The 27,843-nt window shown below is 45.2% G+C and overlaps 1 protein-coding gene across 1 annotated transcript in view; it reads right to left on the bottom strand.

Moving 5' to 3' along the window:
* The window catches only part of LOC129816011 (plasma membrane calcium-transporting ATPase 1-like), a 188,618-nt gene that overhangs the window by 41,102 nt on the left and 119,673 nt on the right, over positions 1–27,843 (bottom strand). The window contains exons 16-19 of the mRNA XM_055870207.1: positions 27,126–27,317; positions 26,707–26,920; positions 19,581–19,792; positions 13,169–13,276 (exon numbers count right to left, since the gene is read on the bottom strand). Of these exons, the coding sequence (XP_055726182.1) occupies positions 13,169–13,276; positions 19,581–19,792; positions 26,707–26,920; positions 27,126–27,317 (726 nt within the window). The remainder of the gene's footprint in view (positions 1–13,168; positions 13,277–19,580; positions 19,793–26,706; positions 26,921–27,125; positions 27,318–27,843) is intronic.

Genomic DNA, 27,843 nt, shown 5'->3' on the forward strand with positions numbered 1-27,843 from the left:
CTATCGGCTGCCTTCGATACTGTGAACCATCAGATCCTCCTCTCCACCCTCTCCGAGTTGGGCATCTCCGGCGCGGCCCACGCTTGGATTGCGTCCTACCTGACAGGTCGCTCCTACCAGGTGGCGTGGCGAGAATCTGTCTCCTCACCACGCGCTCTCACCACTGGTGTCCCCCAGGGCTCTGTTCTAGGCCCTCTCCTATTCTCGCTATACACCAAGTCACTTGGCTCTGTCATAACCTCACATGGTCTCTCCTATCATTGCTATGCAGACGACACACAACTAATCTTCTCCTTTCCCCCTTCTGATGACCAGGTGGCGAATCGCATCTCTGCATGTCTGGCAGACATATCAGTGTGGATGACGGATCACCACCTCAAGCTGAACCTCGGCAAGACGGAGCTGCTCTTCCTCCCGGGGAAGGACTGCCCGTTCCATGATCTCGCCATCACGGTTGACAACTCCATTGTGTCCTCCTCCCAGAGCGCTAAGAACCTTGGCGTGATCCTGGACAACACCCTGTCGTTCTCAACTAACATCAAGGCGGTGGCCCGTTCCTGTAGGTTCATGCTCTACAACATCCGCAGAGTACGACCCTGCCTCACACAGGAAGCGGCGCAGGTCCTAATCCAGGCACTTGTCATCTCCCGTCTGGATTACTGCAACTCGCTGTTGGCTGGGCTCCCTGCCTGTGCCATCAAACCCCTACAACTCATCCAGAACGCCGCAGCCCGTCTGGTGTTCAACCTTCCCAAGTTCTCTCACGTCACCCCGCTCCTCCGCTCTCTCCACTGGCTTCCAGTTGAAGCTCGCATCCGCTACAAGACCATGGTGCTTGCCTACGGAGCTGTGAGGGGAACGGCACCTCAGTACCTTCAGGCTCTGATCAGGCCCTACACCCAAACAAGGGCACTGCGTTCATCCACCTCTGGCCTGCTCGCCTCCCTACCACTGAGGAAGTACAGTTCCCGCTCAGCCCAGTCAAAACTGTTCGCTGCTCTGGCACCCCAATGGTGGAACAAACTCCCTCACGACGCCAGGACAGCGGAGTCAATCACCACCTTCCGGAGACACCTGAAACCCCACCTCTTCAAGGAATACCTAGGATAGGATAAAGCAATCCTTCTGCCCCCCCCCCCCTTAAAAGATCTAGATGCACTATTGTAAAGTGGCTGTTCCACTGGATGTCATTAGGTGAATGCACCAATTTGTAAGTCGCTCTGGATAAGAGCGTCTGCTAAATGACTTAAATGTAAATGTAAATGTAAATGATGTCCTGCAAGACAGGAATGTCAGTGTTTTGCCATGGCCAGCGAAGAGCCCAAATCTCAATCCCATTGAGCACGTCTGGGACCTGTTGGATCGGAGGGTGAGGGCTAGGGCCATTCCCCCCATAAATCTCTGGGAACTTGCAGGTGCCTTGGTGGAAGAGTGGGGTAACATCTCACAGGAAGAACTGGTAAATCTGGCGCAGATCACGAGGAGCAATGCACTGCAGTACTTAATGCAGCTGGTGGCCACAACAGATACTGACTGTTACTTTTGATTTTGATCCCCCTTTGTTCAGGAACAGATTATTCAATTTCTGTTAGTCACATGTCTGTGGAACTTGTTCAGTTAATGTCTCAGTTATTGAATCTTGCTTTGTTCATACAAATGTTTACTTATGTTAAGTTTGCTGAAAATAAACGCAGTTGACAGTGAGAGGACATTTTTTGTTGTTGTTGCTGACTTTATGTTAACATTGCCAAAGCCAGTGAGGTAGATAATAAACAAAAGTGAAATAAACAATAAAAATGAACAGTAAACATTACACTCACAGAAGTTCCAAAAGAATAAAAACATTTCAAATATCATTTTATGTATATATACAGTGTTGTAACAATGTGCAAATGGTTAAAAAAAATAAACATAAATATGGGTTGTATTTACAGTGGTGTTTGTTCTCCACTGTTTGCCCTTTTCTTGTGGCAACAGGTCACAAATATTGCTGCTGTGATGGCACACTGTGGAATTTCACCCAGTAAGGAGTTTATCAAAATAGTGTTTGTTTTCAAATTCTTTGTGGATCTGTGTAATCTGAGGGAAATATGTGCCTCTAATATGGTCATACATTTGGCAGGAGGTTAGGAAGTGCAGCTCAGTTTCCACCTAATGTTTTCGGCAGTGTGCACATAGCCTGTCTTCTCTTGAGAGCCAGGTCTGCCTATAGTGGCCTTTCTCAATAGCAAGGCTATGCTCACTGAGTCTGTACATAGTCAAAGCTTTCCTTAAGTTTGGGTCATTCACGGTGGTCAGGTATTCTGTCACTGTGTACTCTCTGTTTAGGGCCAAATAGCATTCTAGTTTGCTCTATTTTTTTGTGAATTCTGTCCAATGTGTCAAGTAATTATCTTTTTATTTTCTCATGATTTGGTTGGGTCTAATTGTGTTGCTGTCCTGAGGCACTGTGGGGTCTGCTTGTGTTTGTGAGCAGAGCTACAGGACGATCTTGCTTAAGGGACTCTTCTCCAGGTTCATCTCGCTGTAGGTGATGGCTTTGTTATGGAAAGTTTGGGAATCGCTTCCTTTAAGGTGGTTGTAGAATTTAACGGGTGTTTTTTGGATTTTGATAATTAGCAGGTATCGGCCTAATTCTGCTCTGCATGCATTATTTGGTGTTTTACGTTGTACACAGAGGATAATTTTGCAGAATTCTGAATACAGTCTCAATTTGGTGTTTGTCCCATTTTGTGAATTCTTGGTTGGCGAGTGAACCCCAGACCTCACAACCATAAAGAGCAATGGGTTCTATAACTGATTCAAGTATTTTTAGACAGATCCTAATTGGTATGTTGAATTTTATGTTCCTTTTGTTGGCATAGAAGGCCCTTCTTGCCTTGTCTCTCAGATCGTTCACATCTTTGTGGAATTTACCTGTGGCGCTGATGTTTAGGCCAAGGTATGTATAGTTTTTTGTGTGCTCTAGGGCAACGGTGTCTAGATGGAATTTATATTTGTGGTCCTGGCGACTGGACCTTTTTTGGAACATTATTATTTTGGTCTTACTGAGATGTACTGTCAGCAGGGCCGAGGTCTGGCAGAATCTGTGCAGAAGATCTAGGTGCTGCTGTAGGCCCTCCTTGGTTGGTGACAGAAGTACCAGATCATCAGCAAACAGTAGACATTTGACTTAAGATTCTAGTAGGGTGAACCCAGGTGCTGCAGACTGTTCTAGTGCCCTCACAAATTTGTTGATACATATGGGTGGGGCTCAAGCTGCATCCCTGTCTCACCCCACAGCTCTGTGGAAAGAAATTTGTTTTTTTGCCAATTTTAACTGCAGACTTGTTGTTTGTGTACATGGATTTCATAATGTCTAATGTTTTTCCCCCAACACTATTCCATCAACTTGTATAGCAGACACTCATGCCAAATTGAATTGAAGGCTTTTTTGAAATCAACAAAGCAAGAGAAGACTTTGCCTTTGTTTTTTTTTTGTTTTTTGTATATTAGGTTGTGCAGGGTGAATACGTGGTCTGTCATACGGTAATTTGGTAAAAAGCCAATTTGACATTTATTCAGTATATTGTTTTCACTGAGGAAATGTACAAGTCTGCTGTCAATGATAATGCAGAGGCTTTTCCCAAGGTTGCTGTTGACACATATCCCACAGTAGTTATTGGGGTAAAATTTGTCTCCACTTTTGTGGATTGGGGTGATCAGTCCTTGGTTCCAAATATTGGGGAAGATGCCAGAGCTAAGGATGATGTTAAAGAATTTAAGTACAGCCAATTGGAATTTGTTGTCTGTACATTTTATAATTTAATTGAGGATACCATCAACACATTAGGTCTTTTTGGGTTGGAGGGTTTTTATTTTGTCCTGTAGTTCATTCAAGGTAATTGGAGAATCCAGTGGGTTCTGGTAGTCTTCAATAGTTGGTTCTAATATTTGTATTTGATCATGTATATGTTTTTGCTGCTTGTTCATTGTTATAAAGCCAAAAAGATTGGAGAAGTGGTTTACCCATACATCTCAATTTTCGACAGATAACTCTTTTTGTTGTTGTTTGTTTAGTGTTTTCCAATTTTCCAAGAAGTGGTTAGAGTCTATGGATTCTTCAATTACATTGAGCTGATTTCTGATGTGCTGTTCCTTCTTTTTCCGTAGTGTATTTCTGTATTGTTTTAGTGATTCACCATAGTGAAGGCGTAGACTCAGATTTTATGTTTTTGGTTGGCCAGGTTTCTCAATTTCTTTTTTAGGGTTTTGCATTCTTCATCAAACGATTTGTCATTGTTGTTAATTTTCTTCGGTTTTCTGTTTGAAATGTTTAGATTTGATAGGGAAGCGGAGAGGTCAAATATACTGTTTAGATTTTCTACTGCCAAGTTTACACCTTCAGTATTACAGTGGAACGTTTAGTCCCGGAAGTTGTCTAAAAGGGATTGAATTTGTTGTTGCCTAATTGTTTTTTGGTAGGTTTCCACACTACATTCCTTAATATTACTCAGTTCCTTTGGCTTTGATGCCTCATGATTGAGTATTGGTCTGTTCAAGTAGACTGTGATTTTGGTCTGATCTGATAGGGCTGTCAGTGGGCTGACTGTGAACGCTCTGAGAGACTCTGGGATAAGGTCAGTGATAAAATAGTCTACAGTACTACTGCCAAGAGATGAGCTATAGGTGTACCTACCATAGGAGTCCCCTCGAAGCCTACCATTGACTATGTACATACCCAGCGTGCGACAGAGCTGCAGGAGTTGTGACCTGTTTTTGTTGGTTATGTTGTCATAGTTCTGCCTAGGGGGGCACATGGGGGAGGGAATGCTGTCATCTCCAGGCAGGTGTTTGTCCCCCTGTGTGCTGAGGGTGTAGGGTTCTTGTACGGTTCTGGCATTTAGGTTGCCAAAAACTACTATATGTCCCTGGGCCTGGAAATTATTGATGTCCCCCTCCAGGATGGAGAAGCTGTCTTCATTAAAGTATGGGGATTCTAGTGGGGGGATATACAGTCGTGGCCAAATGTTTTGAGAATGACATAAATACACATTTTCACAAAGTCTGCTACCTCAGTGTCTTTAGATATTTTTGTCAGATGTTACTATGGAATACTGAAGTATAATTACAAGCATTTCATAAGCCTCAAAGGCTTTTATTGACAATTACATGAAGTTGATGCAAAGAGTCAATATTTGCAGTGTTGACCCTTCTTTTTCAAGACCTCTGCAATCCACCCTGGCATACTGTCAATTAACTTCTGGGCCACATTCTGACTGATGGCAGCCCATTCTTGCATAATCAATGCTTGGAGTTTGTCAGAATTTGTGGGTTTTGTTTGTCCACCCTCCCTCTTGAGGATTGACCACAAGTTCTCAATGGGATTAAGGTCTGGGGAGTTTCCTGGCCATGGTCCCAAAATATTGATGTTTTGTTCCCCGAACCACTTAGTTATAACTTTTGCCTTATGGCAAGGTGCTCCATCATGCTGGAAAAGGCATTGTTTGTCACCAAACTGTTTCTGGATGGTTGGGAAAAGTTGCTCTCGGAGGATGTTTTGTTACCATTCTTTATTCATGGCTGTGTTCTTAGCAAAATTGTGAGTGAGTCCACTCCTTTGGCTGAGGAGCAACCCCACACATGAATGGTCTCAGGATGCTTTCTGATTCGCTAAAAACTCACTCCCGCTTCTTGTATCAAAACATGCTACGAATTGTGCTATCATTTTGTCGTCTCGTGCAGTTATGTGTACGTACATAAAACAGCTTGGCAAATTTACATTAAGTTGGCCAAATTATCTTGTAATTTCGAACATCTCCTAAACCCATAATGTCGACGAAACGCTCTGAAGAGCAGTGAAACGGCCTACACGTGAGTCACTGTATTTGTATACATGTAATAGTTGCTAATTGTAAAAAAAAAAAAAGTTTTCTATTTCGCGGATTTCACTTATCGCGGGTCATTTTCGGAACGTAACCCCCGCGATAAACGAGGGATACCTGTATATGCAAATTGCCATCATACAAACTGAGGCAGCAGATTTTGTGAAAATTTAAATTTGTGTCATTCTCAAAACTTTTGGCCACAACTGTAGGTAGCACACAGAAGGACATTTTTCTCTTTTAAGATAATTTCATTTTGATTTTCTAGCTAAATGTAAAATGTTCCTGTTTTGATTACTTTAATAGAGTGAGTTAGGTCTGCTCTATACCAAATTAGCATACCCCCTGAGTCCCCTCCCTGTTTCACACCTGGTAGTTTGGTGGATGGGACTACCAGCTCTCTGTACCCTAGAGGGCAACCATGTTTCTTGTAGGATGACAATGTCTGTATTTCCGATTTCTTTCAGGTTCCAGGTTCCTGCTCTTTAGGCCAAAGGCAGATGACCTCAGGCCTTGGATATTCCAAGAAGAGATAGTGAAGGCTTTGTGTTCCATAAAGTGTCCAATGTTGTAGGTCGTGTGGTTTGGCCTCAGGCCAGTAAGTGTGAGCAGAGCCTGCTGAGAATCTGGAACATGCCATTGGCTTGGGCTAGTGTAAGAGTGGGGGTCAAATCAAATCAAATCCAATTTTATTTGTCACATACATATGGTTAGCAGATGTTAATGCGAGTGTAGCGAAATGCTTGTGCTTCTAGTTCCGACAATGCAGTAATGACCAATGAGTAATCTAACCTAACAATTTCACAACAACTACTTCATACACACAAGTGTAAAGGGATGAGCAGGCCTGTTTGCCTGCTCATGGCCAGGTCGTATGTGTGACTTCCATTTTGAGGCCCTCTTTGCGGGAGTGGGGGGCATTGGGTGGGCAGGAGGGGTATAGGCCTGATCTGAGGGGGCCTAAATGGGGTGTGGACCTGGTTGACTTGGTTGGGGCATTGATTGATTGGGGTGGGGTTGTGGATGTGGCTGGTGGTGTTGTGGTCTGGATGTAGGTCCTCTCGGCGTGGGCCCTCTACGTGTAGGTCTGGGGGGAGGGGGCATCCAGCAGGTCTGGGAGAGTGTCTTGCTGGTCTGGGTGGGGTGTCTATTGATCTGTTGCTCCTGTGTAAAGTGTTGGTGGAGATAACCACTTGTGCGTTAGGGAAAGTAGAAGAATCTTTTTCAATCACTCCTTCAGTGCTGTGGCCACCATTTCCTGCTGTGTTCTCAGGTTGTATGTGCCTGTGTGTATTATTATGTGGCTAGGTGACCCTAGTTGGTCCTCAGACAGCAGGTCTAGGGCGCGCTGAGTGTTTGAACACCAGAGTTTAGACACTGTGTTTGGTAAAAAGTTTTTTTTTCATGTATACATTTTCCATTTGAGTACAATCTGTGTCTTGTGTATGTCCTTAGTGGGTGTGGGGGGGTTGTCAGAAGGGCTCTCAGGGTGGCGGGATCCCCTGGACTTGGGGATCTTCATTTGTCTGTCCTGCTGTGCTGTCGACATGGTCAGGGTCTGCGGTGGACTGTTCTGCTGTAGTGTCAAGACTTTTGTCGGGAGCTGAGGTGGGCTGTTCTGCTGGCTTTTCTGCGGGGGAGGCCACATCTTTAATGGGTTGTTCTCTGTCACACGACATCCCCCTCACCTGCAGTCTGATCCTCTCCTCTAGTGCTCTGTTCTCTAGTGCTCTGTTCTTCTTCTGCTCCTGCTCTTTCTCCTGTAGATGTTGTCTCACTACAGTCCAGAGTGCAGATATGTCTCTCTCCACCTCCAGCTCTCCAGGTCAAGTTAAGAGGGTGTTGTTGTGCTGGACTGTTGTCTGGGTCTGTGCTGACTGGGGTGTAATTACCTGCTGTTCTAGCTCCACCTACCTTACCTCCAGCTGAGTGAATTTATCCCTCATTTCAACGAGGGAGTAGTATTCTGTGCTGGGAAGTTGACTTTCCGCTTGGGGGTGCTCGTCTGTGGGGTTATATAATGAAGAGGTCTGGTCTGACCTGCTCGGGGTGGGGGTATCTTTCTCAAGGGAGAGTTTCCCCTGCTGAGCTATTTCTTTGATTAGGTGGAAGTCCAGCTGAAACTGTTTGCGGTTGCCCTGTACCAATACTGTTCCAGACTTATAGAGATTTATATTAGATGACTCAGAGTCCTCGTTGTCTAGTATCCTGAGTTTCCACCCGTCGGTAACACCCCCCTCTTAACAGTATGTTAATATAGCACTGTGTCATGCCAGGGGATGGTCTGTGTTAATATAGCACTGTGTCATGCCAGGGGATGGTCTGTGTTAATATAGCACTATGCCAGGGGATGGTCTGTGTTAATATAGCACTGTGTCATGCCAGGGGATGGTCTGTGTTAATATTGTTATAGCTGTCGCTCTCCTCATCATCAGATGATGTGAGGAGAGAAGGATCTTCTGACCAAAATGCGGAGTCAGGGAAATAAGCCATCTTTATTACAAATAAGACGTCGACTAAACAAAACAAAACACTTTCAAAACTTACAAAATAACAAAACGTAACGAACGGAACCTGAACATAAACTTACATAGACAAACGTAAACTCACGAACAGGAACGTTACATCAAAACACACGAACAGCCAAACAGCTCCGAAAGTGAATAACATCGACAACGACGAAGACATCACAGGAGACAATCACCCACAAACAAACAGTGAGAATGCCCTACCTAAATATGACTCTTGATTAGAGGAAAACGCAAACCACCTGCCTCTAATCAAGAGCCATACCAGGCAAACCAAAACCAACATAGAAACAGATAACATAGACTGCCCACCCAAAACTAACGCCCTGACCAAAACACATAAAAACAACATAAAACAGGTCAGGACTGTTACAGTACCCCCCCCTCAAGGTGCGAACGCCGGGCGCACCAGCACAAAGTCCAGGGGAGGGTCCGGGTGGGCAGTTGACCACGGTGGTGGTTCCGGCTCAGGACGCTGTCCCCACACCACCATAGTCACTCCCCTCTTCTGTCTACCCCTTCCACTGACCACCCTAAAACTACTTTCCCCTAAATAAACAGCCAGCACCGGGACAAGGGGCAGCACCGGGACAAGGGGCAGCACCGGGACAAGGGGCAGCACCGGGACAAGGGGCAGCACCGGGACAAGGGGCAGCACCGGGACAAGGGGCAGCACCGGGACAAGGGGCAGATCCCGGCTGAAGGACTCTGGCAGGTCCTGTTTGGACGGCTCTGGCAGATCCTGGCTGGACGGCTCTGGCAGGTCCATGCAGGCTGACGGCTCTCGACACTCATGGCAGACTGACGGCTCTCTACGCTCATGGCAGGCTGACGGCTCTCGACGCTCATGGCAGGCTGACGGCTCTCGACGCTCGTGGCAGGCTGACGGCTCTCGACGCTCATGGCAGGCTGACGGCTCTCGACGCTCATGGCAGGCTGACGGCTCTGGCTGCTCATGGCTCTCTGACGGCTCTGGCTGCTCATGGCTCTCTGACGGCTCTGGCTGCTCATGGCTCTCTGACGGCTCTGGCTGCTCATGGCTCGCTGGCGGCTCTGGCAGATCCTGTCTGGTTAGCGGCTCTGGCAGATCCTGTCTGGTTGGCGGCTCTGGCAGATCCTGTCTGGTTGGCGGCTCTGGCAGATCCTGTCTGGTTGGCGGCTCTGGCAGATCCTGTCTGGCGGGCGGCTCTGGCAGATCCTGTCTGGCTGACGGCTCTAGCGGCTCCTGTCTGGCGGATGGCTCTGTAGGCTCATGGCAGACGGGCGGCTTTGCAGGCTCATGGCAGACGGGCGGCTTTGCAGGCTCCTGGCAGACGGATGACTCAGATGGCGCTGGGGAGACGGATGGCTCAGATGGCGCTGGGGAGACGGATGGCTCAGATGGCGCTGGGGAGACGGATGGCTCAGATGGCGCTGGGGAGACGGATGGCTCAGATGGCGCTGGGGAGACGGATGAGTCTGTAGGGAGGAGAAGGAGAGACAGCCTGGTGCGTGGTCTAGGCACCGGCTGCGTTGGAGAGGAGGAAACAGCAGGAGAGAGAACCCGGAGAGACAGCCTGGTACGGGGGGCTGCCACCGGAGGACTGGTACATGGAGGTGGCACCGGGTTGGGGACACGCATCTCAGGGCTAGTGCGGGGAGCAGCAACAGGACGCACAGGACTCTGGGGACACACAGGAGGCTTGGTGCGTGGTTTAGACACTGGTGGTAAAGGGCTGGAGACACGCACCATATAGCTAGTGCGTGGAGGAGGCACTGGTGGTACTGGGTTGGGGCGGGGAGGTGGCGCCGGAAATACCGGACCGTGCAGGCGTACTGGCTCCCTTGAACGCCGAGCCTGCCCAACCTTACCTGGTTCTATGCTCCCCGTCGCCTGACCAGTGCGGGGAGGTGGAATAACCCGCACCGGCCTATGTAGGCGAACCGGGGACACCATGCGTAAGGCTGGTGCCATGTACGCCGGCCCGAGGAGACGCACTGGTGACCAGATACGTTGGGCCGGCTTCATGACATATGGCTCAACGCTCAGTCTAGCCCGGCCGATACGTGGAGCTGCAATGTACCGAACCGGGCTATGCACGCGTACAGGAGACACCGTGCGCTCTACTGCGTAACACGGTGTCTGCCCGTACTCTCGCTCTCCACGGTAAGTACAGGGAGTAGGCGCAGGTTTCCTACCTGACTTCGCCACACTCCCTTTAAGGCCCCCCCCAAGAAATTTTTGGGTTGTACTCACGGGCTTCCAGCCTTGTCTCCGTGCTGCCTCCTCATATCGCCTCCTCTCGGCTTTCGCTGCCTCCAGCTCTTCACGAGGGAGGTGATATTCTCCAGGTTGATCCCAAGGTCCATCTCTTTCCAATTCGTCCTCCCAACTCCAGAGATCCTGTGTAGGTAGGTCCTGTTGCCGCCTTCCATGCCGCTTGGTCCTATGGTGGGTAATTCTGTTATAGCTGTCGCTCTCCTCATCATCAGATGATGTGAGGAGAGAAGGATCTTCTGACCAAAATGCGGAGTCAGGGAAATAAGCCATCTTTATTACAAATAAGACGTCGACTAAACAAAACAAAACACTTTCAAAACTTACAAAATAACAAAACGTAACGAACGGAACCTGAACATAAACTTACATAGACAAACGTAAACTCACGAACAGGAACGTTACATCAAAACACACGAACAGCCAAACAGCTCCGAAAGTGAATAACATCGACAACGACGAAGACATCACAGGAGACAATCACCCACAAACAAACAGTGAGAATGCCCTACCTAAATATGACTCTTGATTAGAGGAAAACGCAAACCACCTGCCTCTAATCAAGAGCCATACCAGGCAAACCAAAACCAACATAGAAACAGGTAACATAGACTGCCCACCCAAAACTAACGCCCTGACCAAAACACATAAAAACAACATAAAACAGGTCAGGACTGTTACAAATATAGCACTGTGTCATGCCAGGGGATGGTCTGTGTTAATATAGCACTGTGTCATGCCAGGGGATGGTCTGTGTTAATATAGCACCATGCCAGGGGATGGTCTGTGTTAATATAGCACTGTGTCATGCCAGGGGATGGTCTGTGTTAATATAGCACTGTGTCATGCCAGGGGATGGTCTGTGTTAATATAGCACCATGCCAGGGGATGGTCTGTGTTAATATAGCACTGTGTCATGCCAGGGGATGGTCTGTGTTAATATAGCACCATGCCAGGGGATGGTCTGTGTTAATATAGCACCATGCCAAGGGATGGTCTGTGTTAATATAGCACCATGCCAGGGGATGGTCTGTGTTAATATAGCACCATGCCAGGGGATGGTCTGTGTTAATATAGCACTGTGTCATGCCAGGGGATGGTCTGTGTTAATATAGCACCATGCCAGGGGATGGTCTGTGTTAATATAGCACCATGCCAGGGGATGGTCTGTGTGGAAGATAAGGTTGCTTATGTTCTCATTTTTATAAAAGTCAGCAAAAAGTTTCTCTTGATTTTCCATAAGGAGCTTAATTTTTTACTCTTTTCGTGTCTTATTATTCTTTACATACAGAGGGTACTGTATTTTAATTACCTCAAAACAGCAGGAGGGTGCTTCTAAGGCCTTGGTTGGGGCTCTCCTGCCATTGCTGGGCTCAAGGACTATGACACCTTTCGTTTCCTAGCAAGCCTGGTAGCCTTAGCATCCGGGCCTTATAAAGTAAAATATATCATTGTGTATTGTAATGTATTTTTATTCTGGCTTTTGAAAGTAAAAAAAATCCTCAGACTAAGCATTACTCGCTCAGTTCCGGGTTGGATGGTGTTTTCAGGTTTCTGTTTGTTTGACAAAGCATTTGCTGTATATATTGGGAATAATAATCCTTGGGTGTAGGAAGCATTCCAGGTAATTCCGGTTAATTCCGTCCAAAATCAGGTTGTAGGTTTGGAGTTTTGATTTGGAGTGAAGGTTATGTTCTTTAGCATCCTGTATATGTCCCTGACAAAAAAATCCAAGTTTGTCTAACTCTAAATGTATCAATTCTTTTTAAACATGCTGAAAAAAGTGGGAGCTCATCTGCTCATGACCTGTCTCTCTCTCTACTCTCTCTCTCTCTACCTCAACTCAGACAACTGGCTATGTGGGGAAGCTTATCTTTAAGGGTATGGTACCTGTCAATACACCATATGAGATCTCTTTCTCTGTATGTATGCCTGTGAGTGTGTGCAGGCAAGTGTAGGATTTTGTGTTTGTGTGTGTGTGTGAGTGTGTAGATGCGAAGGGAACAGTGTGTGTGTTTTTCAACGTGTGTGTGCAGAGAGAGAAGTGTGTGTGCATGTGTCTTTGAACGTGTGTGTGTTTGTGTGTGTAGTCGTAGAGGGAGTATCTTGCTGGGTTCCTGTCCTCTGGGGTGCGGGTAAATGTGGGCAGTGCTGCTTTTATGTGCGCCAGCGCTCATTACCACGGTGACTGTTGTGACGGTAACCATGGAACACGGCTGCTTTGTATTCCAGAACCCGTCTCAGCGTAGCAACAGTTCCCTGGCACCTACTGTACCAGCTGCATCACACACACACACATCATAGCCACACACACACACACACACACACACACACACACACACACACACACACACACACACACACACACACACACACACACACACACACACACACACACACACACACACACACACACACATACAAATGCACACCACAACTACGCACGCACACACAAGCAAGGAGCTAAAGAGATTTTACATGTGTGTGTGTGTGAGAGAGTGAGTGTTTGTGTGTCTTACCTGTCCCCAAAGCAGCTCGCCCACTCCGATGAACACACACCAGAGCCACTGGTCGATGGTCAGAGCGGTGCAGGAGAAGGGCTTCCCTCCAACCTGGACAATGACAATCTGAGACAGAGCCACAGAATGAGTACCTGTAGAATCAAGTTGCCAAACACCACACTAACGAAGATGGGTTTACGGCAGGTCTGGACTTTCCCGGCGACTTTCCCAGTGGCCGTAATGCCCTCTAAAAATTGTTTCCATGGTGCCAAAGTGGCCACTGTGTCCTTGGGCTAAACTTAATAATTATGGCTTCCAATTGCTGTAGCCTATTCTGAAGCACTTCTAACTCACATGGCGCCCTCAGATATCTCAATTCTTATTAGCCAATGCCTGTCACCTGATCGGGTCCTTCTCAAAGGCATCGCAGCTCTGAAGTAGACTTCAAGTGAAGACGGACACATTAGGGTTGCAATGGCGCACATCCTTCTTATCAGATATTGAAGATGTTAGAAGAACTGTCCAGATGTTCTTTTCCTCAGCCAACAAGATGTTAGAAGAACTGTCCACATGTTCTTTTCCTCAGCCAACAAGATGTTAGAAGAACTGTCCACATGTTCTTTTCCTCAGCCAACAAGATGTTAGAAGAACTGTCCAGATGTTCTTTTCCTCAGCCAACAAGATGTTAGAAGAACTGTCCACATGTTCTTTTCCTCAGCCAACAAGATGTTAGAAGAACTGTCCACATGTTCTTTTCCTCAGCCAACAAGATGAGGAATGAACAGCAAAAGCACTACCTATGTCAATCTACTATCCCCCATAGTACAAAAGTTGACCTATTCTATTGGTCAGCTTCTTCTTCTGTGCAATAAATATTCCAAACTTACTCTGGGACAGTTGTGGGATGATAGAGCCCAAATTAATACAACCACTGTACATCATTTTTAAACATGTTTTAAAGCAATGCGGCTGATGCAACAGATCAGAACGTTTAGCTTAAAATGTTGATCAACTATTAGGCAATTTCTTCACATTATAAACACAGCAATGCGCACACAGCAGTAGGCTATAAGCGAGAATATTCCAAAAACCAATTCAAATGAAAACACCCTTCTCAAAAGTGAAAATGCGAGCGGTTTCATATGACAGAGACTAAAATATCCTTCAGAAATGTAGAAAGAGGCAAGATCTAAAGACGCTGTAAAAATAAATACACTCTGAAGAAGGTACAGTAAAGCCTGAAGAAGGTACAGTAAAGCCTGAAGAAGGTACAGTAAAGCCTGAAGAAGGTACAGTAAAGCCTGAAGAAGGTACAGTAAAGCCTGAAGAAGGTACAGTGAAGCCTGAAGAAGGTACAGTAAAGCCTGAAGAAGGTACAGTAAAGCCTGAAGAAGGTACAGTAAAGCCTGAAGAAGGTACAGTAAAGCCTGAAGAAGGTACAGTGAAGCCTGAAGAAGGTACAGTGAAGCCTGAAGAAGGTACAGTAAAGCCTGAAGAAGGTACAGTAAAGCCTGAAGAAGGTACAGTAAAGCCTGAAGAAGGTACAGTAAAGCCTGAAGAAGGTACAGTAAAGCCTGAAGAAGGTACAGTAAAGCCTGAAGAAGGTACAGTAAAGCCTGAAGAAGGTACAGTAAAGCCTGAAGAAGGTACAGTAAAGCCTGAAGAAGGTACAGTAAAGCCTGAAGAAGGTACAGTAAAGCCTGAAGAAGGTACAGTGAAGCCTGAAGAAGGTACAGTAAAGCCTGAAGAAGGTACAGTGAAGCCTGAAGAAGGTACAGTGAAGCCTGAAGAAGGTACAGTGAAGCCTGAAGAAGGTACAGTGAAGCCTGAAGAAGGTACAGTAAAGCCTGAAGAAGGTACAGTAAAGCCTGAAGAAGGTACAGTAAAGCCTGAAGAAGGTACAGTAAAGCCTGAAGAAGGTACAGTAAAGCCTGAAGAAGGTACAGTAAAGCCTGAAGAAGGTACAGTAAAGCCTGAAGAAGGTACAGTAAAGCCTGAAGAAGGTACAGTAAAGCCTGAAGAAGGTACAGTGATGCAGAAACGATGGTGTTTCACCCAATAAATGACTGGGAGTTATACATTGCTCAAAAAAATAAAGGGAACACTTAAACAACACAATGTAACACCAAGTCAATCACACTTCTGTGAAATCAAACTGTCCACTTAGGAGGCAACACTGATTGACAATAAATGTCACATGCTGTTGTGCAAATGTAATAGACAAAAGGTGGAAATTATAGGCAATTAGCAAGACACCCCCAATAAAGGAATGGTTCTGCAGGTGGTGACCACAGACCACTTCTCAGTTCCTATGCTTCCTGGCTGATGTTTTGGTCACTTTTGAATGCTGGCGGTGCTTTCACTCTAGTGGTAGCATGAGACGGAGCCTACAACCCACACAAGTGGCTCAGGTAGTGCAGTTCATCCAGGATGGCACATCAATGCGAGCTGTGGCAAAAAGGTTTGCTGTGTCTGTCAGCATAGTGTCCAGATAATGGAGGCGCTACCAGGAGACAGGCCAGTACATCAGGAGACGTGGAGGAGGCCGTAGGAGGGCAACAACCCAGCAGCAGGACCGCTACCTCCGCCTTTGTGAAAGGAGGAGCACTGCCCGAGCCCTGCAAAATGACCTCCAGCAGGCCACAAATGTGCATGTGTCAGCATGGTCTCACAAAGGATCTCTTCTCGGTACCTAATGGCAGTCAGGCTACCTCTGGCGAGCACATGGAGGGCTGTGCGTCCCCACAAAGAAATGCCACCCCACACCATGATTGACCCACCGCCAAACTGGTCATGCTGGAGGATGTTGCAGGCAGCAGAACGTTCTCCACGGAGTCTCCAGACTCTGTCACGTCTGTCACATGTGCTCATGTGCTCAGTGTGAACCTGCTTTCATCTGTGAAGGGCACAGGGCGCCAGTGGCAAATTTGCCAATCTTGGTGTTCTCTGGCAAATGCCAAACGTCCTGCACAGTGTTGGGCTGTAAGCACAACCCCCACCTGTGGATGTCGGGCCCTCAAACCACCCTCATGGAGTCTGTTTCTGACCATTTGAGCAGACACATGCACATTTGTGGCCTGCTGGAGGTCATTTTGCAGGGCTCGGGCAGTGCTCCTCGTTGCACAAAGGCGGAGGTAGCGGTCCTGCTGCTGGGTTGTGTCCCTCCTACGGCCTCCTCCACGTCTCCTGATGTACTGGCCTGTCTCTTGGTAGCGACTCCATGCTCTGGACACTACGCTGACAGACACAGCAAACCTTTTTGCCACAGCTCGCATTGATGTGCCATCCTGGATGAACTGCACTACCTGAGCCACTTGTGTGGGTTGTAGACTCCGTCTCATGCTACCACTAGTGAAAGCACCGCCAGCATTCAAAAGTGACCAAAACATCAGCCAGGAAGCATAGGAACTGAGAAGTGGTCTGTGGTCACCACCTGCAGAACCATTCCTTTATTGGGGGTGTCTTGCTAATTGCCTATAATTTCCACCTTTTGTCTATTCCATTTGCACAACAGCATGTGAAATTTATTGTCAATCAGTGTTGCTTCCTAAGTGGACAGTTTGATTTCACAGAAGTGTGATTGACTTGGAGTTACATTGTGTTGTTTAAGTGTTCCCTTTATTTTTTTGAGCAGTGTACATACACTACCGTTCAAAAGTTTGAGGTCACTTAGAAATGTCCTTGTTTTCCATGAAAACATACATGAAATTAGTTGCAAAATGAATAGGAAAAATAGTCAAGGTTTTGACAAGGTTATAAATAATTATTTTAATTTAAATAATAATTGTGTCCTTCAAACTTTGCAATCGTCAAAGAATCCTCCATTTGCAGTAATTACAGCCTTGCATACCTTTGGCATTCTAGATGTCAATTTGTTGAGGTGATCTGAAGAGATTTCACCCCATGCTTCCTGAAGCACCTCACACAAGTTGGATTGGGTTGATGGGCATTTCTTATGTACAATTACTGTCAAGCTGCTCCCACAACAGCTCAATAGGGTTGAGATCCGGTCTCACGAATGTTCTTCTTTGTGATCCATAACACTTTTTTCCAATCTTCCTCTGTCCAGTGTCTGTGCTCTTTTGCCCATCTTAATCTTTTATTTTTATTGGCCAGTCTGAGATATGGCTTTTTCTTTGCAACTCTGCCTAGAAGGTCAGCATCCCGGAGTCGCCTCTTCACTGTTGACGTTGAGACTGGTGTTTTGCGGGTACTATTTAATGAAGCTGCCAGTTGAGGACTAGTGAGGCGTCAGTTTCTCAAACTAGACACTCTAACGTACTTGTCCTCTTGCTCAGTTGTGCACACATCGCTACATTCTTAGTGACGTCTACTGCGGAAAATGACAAAAATCGCGGCAAGTGAAGCCTTGTATGTGTACCATACGGTTAAAAACGGACTCAGCTACAACAGCACCGACTGTCTTGTTAAGCTCAATGGTGCTTTGTTTCATGACTCAAATGTTGTGAAGAAGAAAAAAAAACAAAATCTGAGATGATTACAATGAATGTTTTAGGACCAAAGACTGTGTGGGATATTTTGGATGATCTGTCCCTGACCGAAGGTGAGCTCGTGTATTTCTCAGTGACGCCTCCAACAAGGGAAAGAGAAACATGTCTCCAGTGTGAGATATTTCTCTCTGTCTGATGGAGTGCAGCGCAAGTTACTTGACTTTTATAAAGACAGTGATGAAACTTCAAATGGCATACATCAAGATCTGATGAACTGTCTGGAAAAGCATGAACTGGACATTAGACACATCACAGCCTACGCAGCAGATAATGCCAATGCCAACTTTGGAGGAAGTCCAAAAGTTCAAAATGAAGATGCTTCAGCAGAAACAGGACAGGTTTTTTGGATACCAGACCAAGCAGCTGATGGACAAACAATTGTCAGCACAAAGGTCCAAGCAGCAACAAGACTTTGTGAAGTTCTATGACACTGTCATTACATACATTGACAAGTGGTTTGATTTCTCACCAGAAAATGTAATGGTGAAACTAAAACCGATCTGCTTCTATGAGGAGCTCTCCTTCACTGACCTGGAGCAGGTGGTAGTTGCCCTCAAAATGACAGAGACAGTCAGTATGAACCAACTCTATGAAGAGTTTTGTGCTAGCCGGGAGGAAATACAGAAAGCCAGACTGGATACCACAAAATCCACCAGTGAGAAGTGGGTGGCAGTTTTCCAAAACCTAGGGAAAGCCAACTTGATCAACATGTTCAGGATTCTCTCATTTGTCCTCAGTGTGCCAGGCTCAAATGCCTTTGTAGAGCGGATTTTCTCTCTGACGACCATTAAAATGGTCAGACTCAAGAAACAGATGCAGCACAGAGCTGATCAAAAATTTAACTCAAATATCTGTGAACTGTGACCTGTCATGTAAGGACTTCTCTGGCTATGCAAAAGGACTGCTTGAATCAGTCAAGAGCAGCAAAAAATATCCATGGAAAAAGCAGACTTGGTGAGTGATTCATGCCCCTCTTCCTGATTTTGAATTTTTTATTTTTTTTTGCTGTAAAGGTCCAAATTGTGATTCCTTTGATAATTTATTGAGGTTTATTCACATAAGTTTACATAATGACACAGATTTAGTAAAGCTATACACTAAATGGAATATAATTTGTTTTTGTCTTTCCAATTGAATAAGAATATACACTGTATATTCATTCATTCACGCAACACCATACCCACACCGCCATGGCACCGTGCACTGGCACGCCACCTTTTGTCCCTTATTTGGCAGTTGGCAACCCTAAGTGCTTGACGCCATCTGTCAAGCATGGTGGAGGCAATGTGATGGTCTGGGGGTGCTTTGGTGGTGGTAGATTTGTACAGGGTAAAAGGGATCTGGAAGAAGGAAGGCTATCACTCCATTTTGCAACACATTGCCATACCCTGTGGACGGCGCTTAATTGGAGCCAATTTCCTCCTACAACAGGACAATGACCCAAAGCACAGCTCCAAACTATGCAAGAACTATTTAGGGAAGAAGCAGTCAGCTGATATGTGTGTGTGTGTGTGTGTGTGTGTGTGTGTGTGTGTGGACATGATTAACTATCCTTGTGACATTTTGTTAGTCCACATGAGGTCAAATTATATTTCTAGGGGGTTTAGGGTTGAGGTTAGAATTAATGTAAGGGTTAGAATTATGTTAAGGGTTAGGAGTTAGGGTTAAGTTTAGGTTTAGGGTTAAGCTTAGGTTTAGGGTTAAGGTTATGTTTTTGGGTTAAGGTTAGGGTTAAGGTTAGGGTTAGAGTACGGGTTAGGGTTAAGTTTAGGGTTAGGGGTTAGGGAAAATAGAATTTTAAATGGGACTGAATTGTGTGTCCCCACAAGGGTAGCTGTACAAGACTTTGTGTGAAGTGTGTGTTTATGTGTGTCTGTGTGTGTGTGTGTCTACAGTATGTACGGTATGTGTGTTTGTACCTGCAGGACGAAGGTTCCCAGGACCACACTACAGAAGATGGGGTTAAGGTAGATGGCCTCAAAAACGTTCCTCTCGCCGTGGATCTTCCTGGCATTGATCTCGTTGAACAGCTGCATCATGACAAACACGTTGAACACGATGGTGTAGTGCTCCGAGGGCGGCGAGTGGAGGGGCGCGTTGCGCCCACTGTCGATGTTAAAGAAGTTCTCTCCTGGGAGAGGGGGAAGAGCAAACAGGATAACAGTTATATGTGATCTTAATTCCCCTTTTTTAAAACTTCTTATGGCTAGGATCCTGTTAACGGGATCGATATGACAACAGCCAGTGAAAGTGCAGAGCGCCAAATTCAAAACAACAGAAATCTCATAATTAAAATTCCTCAGACATACAAGTATTTTACACCATTTTAAAGATAAACTTGTTGTTAATCCCACCACAGTGTCCAATTTCAAAAAGGCTTTACGACGAAAGCACAACATATCATTATGTTAGGTCAGCACCTATTCACAGAAAATAACTGAAAAAGCATGTACAAGCAAGGAGGCCTACAAACCTGACTCAGTTACACCAGCTCTGTCAGGAGGAATAGGCCATAATTCACTCAACTTATTGTGGGAAGCTTGTGGAAGGCTACCCAAAACGTTTGACCCAAGTTAAACAATTTAAAGCCAATGCTACCAAATTCTAATTGAGTGTATGTAAACTTCTGGCCCACTGGGAATGTGATGAAAGAAATAAAAGCTGAAATAAATCAATGTCTCTACTATTATTCTGACATTTCAAATTCTTAAAATAAAGTGGTGATCCTAACTGACCTAAGACAGGCACATTTTACTAAGATTGAATGTCAGGAATTTTGAAAAACTGAGTTTAAATGTATTTGGCTAAGGTGTATGTAAGCTTCCGACTTTAACTGTAAATATATTATTTGTATAACCCTTAATTTACCAGGTAAGTTGACTGAGAACACATTCTCATTTACAGCAACAACCTGGGGAATAGTTACAGGGGGATGAATTAGCCAATTGTAAGTTGGGGATGATTAGGTGACTGATAGAATGAGGGCCAAATTGGGAATTTTAAGCCAGAACACCAGGGTTTACACCCCTACTCTTATGATAAGTGCCATGGGATATTTAGTGACCACAGAGAGTCAGGACCCCGTTTAACATCACATCCGAAAGACGGCACCCTACACAGGGAAATGTCCCCAATCACTGCCCTGGATCATTGGGGTTATTTTTTAGACCAGGGGTAAAGGGTGCCTCCTACTGGCCCTCCAACACCACTTAGCTAATAAATATGCCAGAATACAGAATCACAAAAACCTTACACATAGCTATCTGTGGGCTAAAGAATTGCTATCTATATTGAACAAAAATATAAATGCAACATGCAACAATTTCAAAGACTTTACTGAGTTACAATTCATATAAGAAAATACATCAATTGAAATAAATAAATTAGGTTCTAATCTATGGATTGCACGTGACTGGGCAAGGGTGCATAGGCCCACCCACTTGGCAGCCAGGCCCACCCATTGGGGGAGCCAGGTCCAGCCAACCAGAATGAGTTTGTTCCCCTCAAAAGGGCTTTATTATACAGAAATACTCCTCAGAACCACCCCATTTCGTGGGAAAAACTCCCCAAACATTTTTTAGATGCATGCCAGCAAAGCCACAACACAAGAGAACACAGGGATTGAAAATATTTTGCCAGTAGATTGTCGACTTGATTCATGATGACTGCTAGCTAAGATTTAGAAAATGTGGGTTACACTAGTTCATTTAGCAGGCAAGATTTGCTTAGAATTCCGTGGCAATATTTTATAATAAAGAAAATAGCTCAGCTTTTTCTTTTGCGCAGGCTGTACACATTTTATTAGTCTCTCATTCACAATTTCACAAACATTTGATAATGCCTCGAATTTCACGGCGGCATCCCCTTTGTGGTCGTAATGCACTCTAAATCCATTCCTTTTGCTGCCAGTGGCCGTTGTGCCCTTGGCCTGGAGTGCTGTGTTGTGCCATTCTCCCTGAGTGCTGCGCACTCCTAAGCACCTCTCAGTCATATGGGTCTCCATCACGTGATTGGATCTTTCTCAGAGGCTACAAGTGAAGACACAACTTCGCACGTCCTTATCCAATTCCAAAATGTGCATATTGAAGATATTGGAAGAACTGTCTACATTTACTTTTCGTCAGCCAACAAGATGAGTAGGCCTAACGAACAGCAAAAACATTACTCTATGTCAATCTACTATCCCCCATAGTACAAAAGTCGACCTATTATATTCTGTACGATAAATAAATATTCCAGACATAGTCTGGGACAGTTGTGGGATGCAATAGATCCCAAATTAAAACAACCACTAGCATCAAAAAAACTTTTTTACACAATGTGGCTGACGCAATAGGTCAGAACATTTAGCTTAAATTGTTGATCAACTATTAGGCTATTTCTTCACATTATAAGCACAGCAATGCGCACATGGCAGTAGGGTATAAGCACGAATGTTCCATTAGCGGGAAAACACCATTATCAAAAGTTACCGCAAATGTGATTATGCATGTAATGCTTTTATTATAAAAGGTGCATTTTTATGGTGAAAATGATCTTCCCCAAACTTGAAACTCACGCGCTGCATATGTATGTACGATCGGAACGGCTGGAACAGGACATTGAAGAACTGATTGAGACTCTGCTGGACAACAAAAAAAATCCTATAATTTCTGTCCTTGTGCCTTCGCTGGGTCATGGTAGTGAACGTTTTAGCAGGCTACTAGCACTTCACAACTGGCTAAGTGACTACTGCAGCGCCATAGGTCAAACTTCTGTAGAAAACTTTGATACCTTCTGGAAGCAGAGGTTGCTTTATAAGGAGGATGGATCCACCCCAATCATTCGTGTGCCTGGATCCTGTCCAAACACGACAAGGCAGCGCTGAAGCATTGACTGATCAAATCAAGCCCCTCAAAGGTATTTACTCTCATTAAATCGCAGCGATATAATGCCGCGACACATTCCCATGTTGATAGGGTTATTATAAATAGTAATTCTGTGCCTGTTAATTTAATTTCCACTGATAGCTCTGTTATCTCCCATAAGGAACCCACTCGCTCCACCTATGCTATAAATAGTCTTATACCACGCTATCATATTGTTACATGTGCTCATAAGCATAAGGCAGCGGTTCCCAAACTAGGGGTTGCCTGATATGAAAATAGAGACACAAGAGAATTTCCAAAATTTGTAAAAAATTCTAATAATAGATTTTGTATCTCAAAATCATTGTAATGTGGTTAACCTTAAAAATCTAAATGAAAGTTTACCAAATCTAAAAGATCAAATTCGACCAGAGAGCTCCCTTAGATCATGGGAAAAGGCCACACTTGACTGTTGCACTTGAATCATTCCCACGGTGCATGGCAGTATGTGAAACCACACACTATTGCAGAGACTTTGATATTACTGTCTGCAATTGTTGTGATCACAATATACAGAATGTAGCCATATCCAGGAAAACCAACATCCCAAAGGCTGGGCCTAATATAGTGTATAAGAGATCATACAATACGTTTTGTAGTGATTCCTATGTTGTTGATGTAAAGACTATGTATTGGTCTGAGATGTGTAATGAGGAGCAACCAGATGCTGCACTTGACACATTAATTAAATTGCTTTTTTCAGTTACTAATAAGCATGCACCCATTAAGAAAATTACTGTAAAAACGGTTAAATCCCAGTGGATTGATGAGGAATTGAACAACTGTATGGTTGAGAGGGATGAAGCAAAAGGAATGGCAAATAAGTCTGGCTGCACAACCGACAAATTGAGAAATGATGTGACTACACTGAATAAAAATTATTAGAAACTATACTATGAAACAAAGATACATTACATAAAGAATGACAGGAAAAAGCTTTGGAGCACCTTAAAATAAATTGAGCAAAAAGGCAAACTCAGCTCCATCATTCATTGAACCAGATGGCTCATTCATCACAAAACCCACCGATATTACCAACTACTTGAATTATTTTTGCTATATTGTGGATAAAGAGTTACCTGTCAAACACAACACAGGGTGTTCTTTAACGGAAGCCTTGCAAACATTATCCAGGTAGGATCAGGAATTCCCCAGGGCAGCTGTCTAGGCTCATTACTTTTTTCAATCTTTACTAGTGACATGCCATTGGCCTTGAGTAAAGCCAGTGTGTCTATGTATGTGGATGACTCAACACTACGCACATCAGCTACTGCACCCAGTGAAATCACTGCAACACTTAAAAAGAGCTGCAGTTAGTTTCAGAATGGGTGGCCATGAATAAGTTAGTCCTACATATTTCAAAAACTAAAAGCATTGTATTTGGGACAAATTATTCACTAAACCCTAAACCTCAACTAAATTGTGTAATAAACAATGTGAACATTGAGAAAGTTGAGGTCATGGTCAAAACATGTTGATACAACAGTAGCTAAAATGGGGAGAAGTCTGTCCAAAATAAAGGGCTACTCTGACATTTTAATTTTAGTGTGGTCTAAAACCACACTGGGACACATGGGATTAGACCACACTGGAACACATGGGATTAGACCACACTGGAACACATGGGGTTAGACCGCACTGGAACACATGGGGTTAAGACCACATTGGAACACATGGGGTTAGACCACACTTGAACACATGGGATTAGACCACACTGGAACACATGGGATTAAGACCACACTGGAACACATGGGATTAGACCACACTGGAACACATGAGGTTAGACCGCACTGGAACACATGGGGATAACCTTATACCACACTGGAACACGTGGGGTTAGATCACACTGGAACACATGGGGTTAGACCACACTAGAACACATGGGGTTAGACCACACTGGAACACATGGGGTTAGACCACACTGGAACACACCGGGGTTAAGACCACACTGGAACACACGGGGTTAAGACCACACTGGAACACATGGGGTTAGACCACACTGGAACATATGGGGTTAGACCACACTGGAACACATGGGGTCCAGTGTGGTCTAATCCCATGTGTTCCAGTGCAGTATTAACTCTGTGTGCTCCAGTTCGGTCTAACTCTGTGTGCTCCAGTTCGGTCTAACTCTGTGTGTTCCAGTTCGGTCTAACTCTGTGTGTTCCAGTTCGGTCTAACTCTGTGTGTTCCAGTTCGGTCTAACTCTGTGTGTTCCAGTTCGGTCTAACTCTGTGTGTTCCAGTTCGGTCTAACTCTGTGTGTTCCAGTTCGGTCTAACTCTGTGTGTTCCAGTTCGGTCTAACTCTGTGTGTTCCAGTTCGGTCTAACTCTGTGTGTTCCAGTTCGGTCTAACTCTGTGTGTTCCAGTTCGGTCTAACTCTGTGTGTTCCAGTTCGGTCTAACTCTGTTTGTTCCAGTTCGGTCTAACTCTGTGTGTTCCAGTTCGGTCTAACTCTGTTTGTTCCAGTTCGGTCTAACTCTGTTTGTTCCAGTTCGGTCTAACTCTGTGTGTTCCAGTTCGGTCTAACTCTGTGTGTTCCAGTTCGGTCTAACTCTGTGTGTTCCAGTTCGGTCTAACTCTGTGTGTTCCAGTTCGGTCTAACTCTGTGTGTTCCAGTTCGGTCTAACTCTGTGTGTTCCAGTTCGGTCTAACTCTGTTTGTTCCAGTTCGGTCTAACTCTGTGTGTTCCAGTTCGGTCTAACTCTGTGTGTTCCAGTTCGGTCTAACTCTGTGTGTTCCAGTTCGGTCTAACTCTGTTTGTTCCAGTTCGGTCTAACTCTGTGTGTTCCAGTTCGGTCTAACTCTGTGTGTTCCAGTTCGGTCTAACTCTGTGTGTTCCAGTTCGGTCTAACTCTGTTTGTTCCAGTTCGGTCTAACTCTGTGTGTTCCAGTTCGGTCTAACTCTGTGTGTTCCAGTTCGGTCTAACTCTGTGTGTTCCAGTTCGGTCTAACTCTGTTTGTTCCAGTTCGGTCTAACTCTGTGTGTTCCAGTTCGGTCTAACTCTGTGTGTTCCAGTTCGGTCTAACTCTGTTTGCTCCAGTTCGGTCTAACTCTGTTTGTTCCAGTTCGGTCTAACTCTGTTTGTTCCAGTTCGGTCTAACTCTGTGTGTTCCAGTTCGGTCTAACTCTGTGTGTTCCAGTTCGGTCTAACTCTGTTTGTTCCAGTGCAGTCTTAACTCTGTGTGTTCCAGTTCGGTCTAACTCTGTGTGTTCCAGTTCGGTCTAACTCTGTGTGTTCCAGTTCGGTCTAACTCTGTGTGTTCCAGTTCGGTCTAACTCTGTGTGTTCCAGTTCGGTCTAACTCTGTTTGTTCCAGTTCGGTCTAACTCTGTGTGTTCCAGTTCGGTCTAACTCTGTTTGTTCCAGTTCGGTCTAACTCTGTTTGTTCCAGTTCGGTCTAACTCTGTGTGTTCCAGTTCGGTCTAACTCTGTTTGTTCCAGTTCGGTCTAACTCTGTGTGTTCCAGTTCGGTCTAACTCTGTGTGTTCCAGTTCGGTCTAACTCTGTGTGTTCCAGTTCGGTCTAACTCTGTGTGTTCCAGTTCGGTCTAACTCTGTGTGTTCCAGTTCGGTCTAACTCTGTGTGTTCCAGTTCGGTCTAACTCTGTTTGTTCCAGTTTGGTCTAACTCTGTGTGTTCCAGTTCGGTCTAACTCTGTGTGTTCCAGTTCGGTCTAACTCTGTTTGTTCCAGTTCGGTCTAACTCTGTGTGTTCCAGTTCGGTCTAACTCTGTTTGTTCCAGTTCGGTCTAACTCTGTTTGTTCCAGTTCGGTCTAACTCTGTGTGTTCCAGTTCGGTCTAACTCTGTTTGTTCCAGTTCGGTCTAACTCTGTGTGTTCCAGTTCGGTCTAACTCTGTGTGTTCCAGTTCGGTCTAACTCTGTGTGTTCCAGTTCGGTCTAACTCTGTGTGTTCCAGTTCGGTCTAACTCTGTGTGTTCCAGTTCGGTCTAACTCTGTTTGTTCCAGTTTGGTCTAACTCTGTGTGTTCCAGTTCGGTCTAACTCTGTGTGTTCCAGTTCGGTCTAACTCTGTTTGTTCCAGTTCGGTCTAACTCTGTTTGTTCCAGTGCAGTCTTAACTCTGTGTGTTCCAGTTCGGTCTAACTCTGTGTGTTCCAGTGTGTGATGGTCTCACCAGCGAACAGCAGGGTGAAGATGATTGTGAGCTGGTAGACGGCATGACCCAGGATGTTCTTCATCATGGTGCGGGAGATTAGGGGCTTGTTGCGGCCGTATGGCTTCCTCAGCAACAGGGACTCAGTGGGGGGCTCGGTTGCTAGGGCCAGGGAAGCCAGGGTGTCCATGATCAGGTTAACCCATAACATCTGCACCGCTTTCAGAGGAGAGTCCTGGAGAGATGGGGGGGTGGGGGGTAAGCGTGATGTACGCTTAAGCAACGCACTTAACCCTAATTGCTCCTGTAAATCTGGATAATAGTGTCTGCTAAATTATAGAAATATAAAATAGATAGAAACAGGACGGTAGAGAGATAGAGAAAGATTGGAGTGGGAGAAAATTAAAGCATCCCCATGTTAACTTTGGTGCGTGTGTTACCTGTGTGATGCATGCGCCAGTGAAGGCCACGATGACGGCCACCACGTTGACAGTGAGCTGGAACTGGAGGAACTTGGAGATGCTGTCATAGACATTGCGGCCCCACATGACAGCCTTGACGATGCTAGTGAAGTTATCGTCAGTCAGAATGATATCTGACGCTTCCTTAGCCACGTCCGTACCGGCGATACCCTATCAGGAGACAGAGATGGAGGGGTTAAATCTATGGGGATTACAATGAGGCTAATGACAATGGTTGTATCTGTGATGGTTCCCATAATTTTCATCTGGTTTTACACACACACCCTCCACTGAACCTACACTGTTTCCAGCCCAAACGGACTAAACTTCATCCCAACTGACACTTTCCATCTCCATCATTACATTTTTTGTTGGTGGTTGTTTTACTTTTTATGCACATGGAGATTCGTTGAAAATCGTTATACAAGTTACATTTTTTTATGTATATTCTCTTTATTTAAAATGAATTACATTTATGTAGCACTTTTCATTAGATCTCAATTGCTATACTGTATGGGGAACTCACATCATCCACCATCAAAGTGTAACACCCATCATTTTGAGCCAGATGTGACCTCGGTTTCATTCAGTTAGGGACAAGAACCAGCTACATCATTGACAGCTGTTGAGTGGTTAGCGGTTCAGCACAAAATGGCTGCCGTGCATCAGCCAGGTGGATGACGGTGAGAAACCTAAC

The sequence above is a fragment of the Salvelinus fontinalis genome, chromosome 18 (genome assembly GCF_029448725.1).
Source record: "Salvelinus fontinalis isolate EN_2023a chromosome 18, ASM2944872v1, whole genome shotgun sequence".
NCBI classification, from domain to species: domain Eukaryota; kingdom Metazoa; phylum Chordata; class Actinopteri; order Salmoniformes; family Salmonidae; genus Salvelinus; species Salvelinus fontinalis.